The 5,608-nt window shown below is 40.3% G+C and overlaps 2 protein-coding genes across 2 annotated transcripts; both read left to right on the top strand.

Annotated features, from left to right (window-relative positions):
- Positions 1-4: 4 nt before the first annotated feature.
- LOC108570053 (putative odorant receptor 19b) lies at positions 5-3,908 on the top strand (the record flags this gene model as incomplete). Its single annotated transcript, XM_017941568.1, has 5 exons — positions 5-24; positions 93-198; positions 1,028-1,138; positions 1,231-1,386; positions 3,855-3,908. Coding segments are annotated over 5 exons (447 nt in total), but the record flags the coding sequence as incomplete, so codon positions are not given.
- Positions 3,909-5,113: 1,205 nt separating this feature from the next.
- On the top strand, positions 5,114-5,599 carry LOC108578273 (the record flags this gene model as incomplete). The annotated part of the gene is made up of 1 exon (XM_017941566.1): positions 5,114-5,599. A coding segment is annotated over exon 1 (486 nt), but the record flags the coding sequence as incomplete, so codon positions are not given.
- Positions 5,600-5,608: the final 9 nt, after the last annotated feature.

Here is a 5,608-nt window from a genome sequence, read left to right as displayed (position 1 = left end):
GGAGGAACATTTGAGAGTGTTGAAGTAAGTATGTTTGTTGGATTTGATTTTGCTGATGGGTGTTTTTCTCTGATCGTTTCTGTTAATTACAGCTTCATATCGCGCTTAGAGGCAATGATGAACAAAGCGTGTTTCCTGGAGTTAATGAGGTGCACGATGGCTATTTGCGCAATTGGATATTATATATTCATGGTAGATGTAATTTTGATCGTACGGAGATAAGAATTATATGTAGATATTCAGTTTTTCATATGATATCACGCGCAAAGGCAATTTGAACAAAAGGATCGGTGGAAACGATATAGCGATGTCGTATAATCAGTCAAGCGTGAAAATGCGAAACAGCAATTCGAGGGAAATAAGACGCTCGATCATCGCTCAGGGCGGTTCTACTCCATTACGGTATATTTCCAAAATTTGTCTAGCAGCTGCAGGCTAATTTTGATCGATACGGGAATTATTATTAACCAGGCGTCGAGCGTCCTGAGCGCCACTTAATGTTTCAATTTACGACCTCACTGTATCGTTTCCACCAACTAAACCTCGTCCTAACCATTTTCTCATCTCTGCATAGTACAGTAGCGCACACATAAGCGTCCGCAGACGGGACCGAATGCGGACGCTTAAGTGGGGAGGTGACTCCTGCGAATTTAACTAAACAAAAGAGAGGAGATGTGTTTGAGTGTGATACCGATATATCAAGTGTGTCAGTTGTTCACATTCAGGTGTCGATATCGAATACTTTGTTTCACTCAGCCCGCTCGAACTCCACTCCGATGTCCCATTTCCAAGAATTGGTGGGGATAGCGACGGACGCTTAAGTGTGCAAAAATGCGGACGCTTATATATGCACTACTGTACTTACTTACTGCCGTGTGTTACACGAAAGTAGTGTTAAATCATTAAACATGCCTAAATGTGATATAATTGCGTGAACATCAACAGTACAAACTTCCTTACATACAACATCGATGATAAAAAATATCGAAAATTTCTTCGGAACGTATAAATGTGTGCTTGCTTCTAGGAATGGACAGAGAGTGATGCTCAAATGTTATTCACGTACATTGTAACACTCGTTGCTGTTGTTTCTAATACATTTTTAATCTGTTATATCAGCGACAGGTTGACAGAACAGGTACAAGAGACTAATTAATGATTAGCAACATAAACTCTAGCACGATTGAAAAATACATCCAACAAGGAACTAATCCATGAAATTGTTGACAGTGCTTGAAAGTTGGTGAAGTGGTTTACATGACAGATTGGTATTATCTGCCACAGAGAAGAATCCTCGATTTAATTCTGATCATTACACGATCGAACGTGGTCGTTGAAATCACCGCTGGAAAAATATTCCATATGTCGCTTTACACGTTCGGCGATGTAAGTGAAACTAATCTTGTTCCTTCTATTTACGCGTCATTTATTCTTCCTTGGAGGAGAAGAAAGTCAATCGTTTTGTTTATTTCCAGGTAGTAAAAACAGGATTCGCCTACTTGAATATGCTTTGTCAAATGTCCTGATTAAATTGCAATTCTAGCCGCGAATTTCGATTTTGTACAATTTGTAGATAAAATTGTGAAATCTGAAATACAATGTAGTAACGATTAATCGTCTGTAACTTATTTCAAACATTGTACAGTTCTTAACACTGTGAAAATACAGCCGTAGCACAGCTTGATTAAGAAAACCTACAAAAAAAGTTCCATTTTTCTGTTTCAGAAAAGAAGATATATAATTTATTAGTTCCTTTTTTTTTCTAGTAAAATTACACTCAATTCGATCTCAATAACACGAATATTCACCTGGAACGGATATTTCGTGGATCCGGTCCGAGATTTCTGCCATCTTGGCTCCATCCTTAGTAGACGTTGCGGCAAGGACGAGCTATGTTTTCGTCGGTAAAAGCGATTCCTCCACATTTCTCTCAGGAAATCATCGCTGACAGCCGAGCCCACCAAATCTTTCAGACGCCGCCAAAATTGCGTCGGAGTTGCATCGCCGATTTCTTCCGCTTCTAACAGTCTTCTAAGACTCTGACAAACGTTTGATCAATTCGGCCTTAATGGTGTCGTACCTCTTCGAGTCCGGTGGGTTGCAGATGATGATCTTCCACCTCTTCGGCGTATGTCCCATCGTGTTGAGAGACGACGTGACCAAACTTGGTGTTAACGCAGCTTCCCGCGCTTCGTGATTGTTGGAAGGTCGGGTTGGCGTTGGTGATTATTGCACGTATGTGCCAACTAATTGTTGTCGCGATGGTGATCACACTTTATTTTCAGTATCGATTATTGCGGACTGGACGGCATTTGTGGTTTGACAACGTCGAATATCGCGGACGAGGCAGCGCTAAAGATGGGGAGTTAACCTCATTGGCAAATCATCGGCCTTTCACCCCATAGAGCCGCCCTCCTAGGCTCTCGAGCACTCCCCCGTGGTCCGCAGAGTGGGGTGTAGGCGGAGAGAGAGAGACGGTCCAGAAGGGGTGTGAACCCCGCGTGGCGTTCTTGCCGAAACGTCGATTTTACGGGTTCCTTTTAGTAAAATTATTCTCGATTCGATCTGCATAACAATAAACATCCAGTCTCAAGAAGTACTAAACGAACACTTAGTTTAACACATAATACTAGATTGGTATTTTTTCCTGGAAAACTTCTCAATTCGATCTCGATAACACCAAAAATCATTATGAAAAAATACTAAACGATCACTTACTTCATCATACAATACTCGTTTCCACATGATTCTCAAAACATTGTAACCCTTTCACTGTTGTTGGTGCCCTTTGAAAATGTGCTTATATTGCGCCCTTGGTGCCTATAGTCGTTTTAAATATTTCCTCACACTCTATCCTTGGAGCTTATAGCCGTTTCGAATATTTACTCGTACTGTACTGGTAACACTTTCTGGCACACTTTCATATTAAGTTAATCCCAAGATTTTGTCTTTTGCACACTTTCACCTAAATTTTTAAAATAAAAAATTTCACATTATTAAAGAACAAGGATTGGTAGACTGAAATTTTCATTGAATTTTTGGGAAACTCATTATACAAATGTATTTTAACTTCTCAGGAAAAGTCGAGGAAAACGGTAGTTTCATACGGCATCATATACGTGTCCATGACTTTTAACACTTTTCCGACCGGTAGCCTATTAATCGTTCTATTGTCGCCGACGCTTTTCGACGGTTAATCGGTCAAAGTTTGATTTAACATTTCTACAGGTATAAGAAAAAGCGCGTATATTCCCGCGCGATAGCCTAAACAGAGCCGGTGTCACCGATGTACATTACCGGCCAAAAGATTGGAATCACTGTGCATTGCAAGTTACACAAAAATTCGCAGAAAAAAGTCAACAGATTTAAGAATTTTTTAACGAATTTTGAATCATTCAAATCAATCAATACGAGATAAATTGCTATTTATCTCCGCAATATCAATATCAGGTCTATGAAAAATTGGTAGCAGATCCAGCACTGGTGAAAATTGTGAGGTGATTCTAAACTTTTGGCCGAAAGTGTATCTGTGAACGAGTGACCGGTCGGAAGTACGTAGAATTTACAACAGCTACCGGTCGATAAATTGCTAATATATTCATACTTTGTTACATCGGAGAGACTACCAAAGTCGGAGGAAAAGTGTACATGACCGAATGGTACCGGTTGTCTCAAAAAACTGCTCTCGGTTTTGTAATGATCATCTCCAGATCGAGCATGGTGATAAAAATCACCGCTGGAAAATTCGTATACTGAACATCGTCTGTCGCAACATTTGGCGATGTGAGTATTAATAAGAAAAATTTACAATTCGCAACTTTCGATTAAACATATTTACGCACACCGTCTTTCAGGTATTTAAAGCGTCTTTCGCCTACTTCAACATGATCCGCACAGTTGCAATGTGAAAAACTACACATACTCTAAAAAAATACCATTTTGTACGAACTCCTATTCTAGACTCATTACACACCAGAAAACAAAGAGACGAGAAAGAATAAATGTTTGTTTTTACTCACCACTATGTAATTCGTTCACAAGCAGCGTGTCTCTTAGCCTCTGAACTTTACAGTCTAAACTTTTCACCTGCGTCCACCGCACCAAACTTTTCGTATACGATTAGACGAACAACCTGTTGCATTAAAAAATATTACCTCTAAAGCTACAACCCTCTTGAGTATAATAGGGATAACAATTATTCGTAAGAGTAACTTCCACAGATAAAAATTAATTTTCACGGTGATATACTAGAACTGTAAAAGTCACACAAGGGCGAAAATTCCACACATATGAACAATGTAGCCTTCCTAACATAACGTTCGCGCATCCATATGGTTCACTTTCCTTCCACAAATTTCACCAACATCCAATCATCTATTCCAGACTTGCAACTGCTACTCTTAATCCAGCTAATCGCCCCTAATTCGAACCTATAGAGTTCACAATACAGCAAAAAAATCGCAAAATTAATAATACTGAATCGTCCCACAAGTTCCTACCGAAAGTGAAAAATATTTTCCAAGAAAATGCCGTAGAAACGACATAACAGTCTGACCAAACAAACAAAGGACAAAATTGTGGAATGAGAAGTTTTCATCTAATTTAAAGGTCCCTCGGAAATATCGATCTAAATCATAAAATTCGACAGACACTTACCGGATGACCTAATAAAATAACACTACTACAAAAATGGTTTCGTTCACGTTACTACAGCATTCTCATTACCACTCTCCTGAAAAATGTTTCCCAACCAGCAATGGGATCTTCACCCTTGCAATATCCCTCCCCACATCCTCCGCTTACAGAGTAAAAAAAATACTCAAGCGAACATCACGAAAGTCTACTCTATCCCGCGCACACCTTCCAATTCTCACGAAGGTCTACTCTATCCCGTGCACACCTTCCAATTCTCACGACGGTTAAATGACAACTTTCAAACATACTCGATCACGTACACATCACCGCAACAAGTTCCACACAAACAGATGAAACGATCAGCGAACAGTCGTTCCGATGAAAAATCTGCGCAAGCGTTAAACAACTCCGTGGAAGGGTAATTCCTCGTACAGGATGTTCGATTTAGTAGTCACCGTAACTTCGATGCGTGGTCACGATGAGTAACGACAAAACCGTGGTCACAGAAATCAATATAACTGCCAGCAGCGATTACAGTCTCCAGTGGAATCGATGGGCGATGAAAAGCATAGGCACATGGCCACAGTTCTCGTCGAACCTCGAGAGAAACATCTCTCGAATATTAAACGTGATCTGCTACACCGCAATACTATTCTCGATAATCCCTTGTTCGTTGCACCTAATGCTGGAAAAAGGGACTTTCTACACGAAAGTGAAAATACTCGGTCCGTTGAGCCACTGGGTGTTCTGTATCATCAGTTACACCATGCTGTTGCTGCGACGTAAAACCATACATCACTTTGTCAATCATATGGAGACCGATTGGAGAACGACGACGAGAAAGGAGAAGAAAGAAGTCATGCTGAAGTACGCAAAATTTAGTCGATACGCGGCGATTTTTTGTGCGATCTTCATACACGGTGGTATACTTGGATATTGTGTTATGACAGCGTCCACCACGATGGTTGTCGTG

Source organism: Habropoda laboriosa, unplaced genomic scaffold (genome assembly GCF_001263275.1).
Source record: "Habropoda laboriosa isolate 0110345459 unplaced genomic scaffold, ASM126327v1 scaffold5844, whole genome shotgun sequence".
In the NCBI taxonomy this organism is placed as follows: domain Eukaryota; kingdom Metazoa; phylum Arthropoda; class Insecta; order Hymenoptera; family Apidae; genus Habropoda; species Habropoda laboriosa.
Note: the sequence above shows the minus strand (reverse complement) of the source record. Positions and strands in the feature narration are given on the sequence as shown.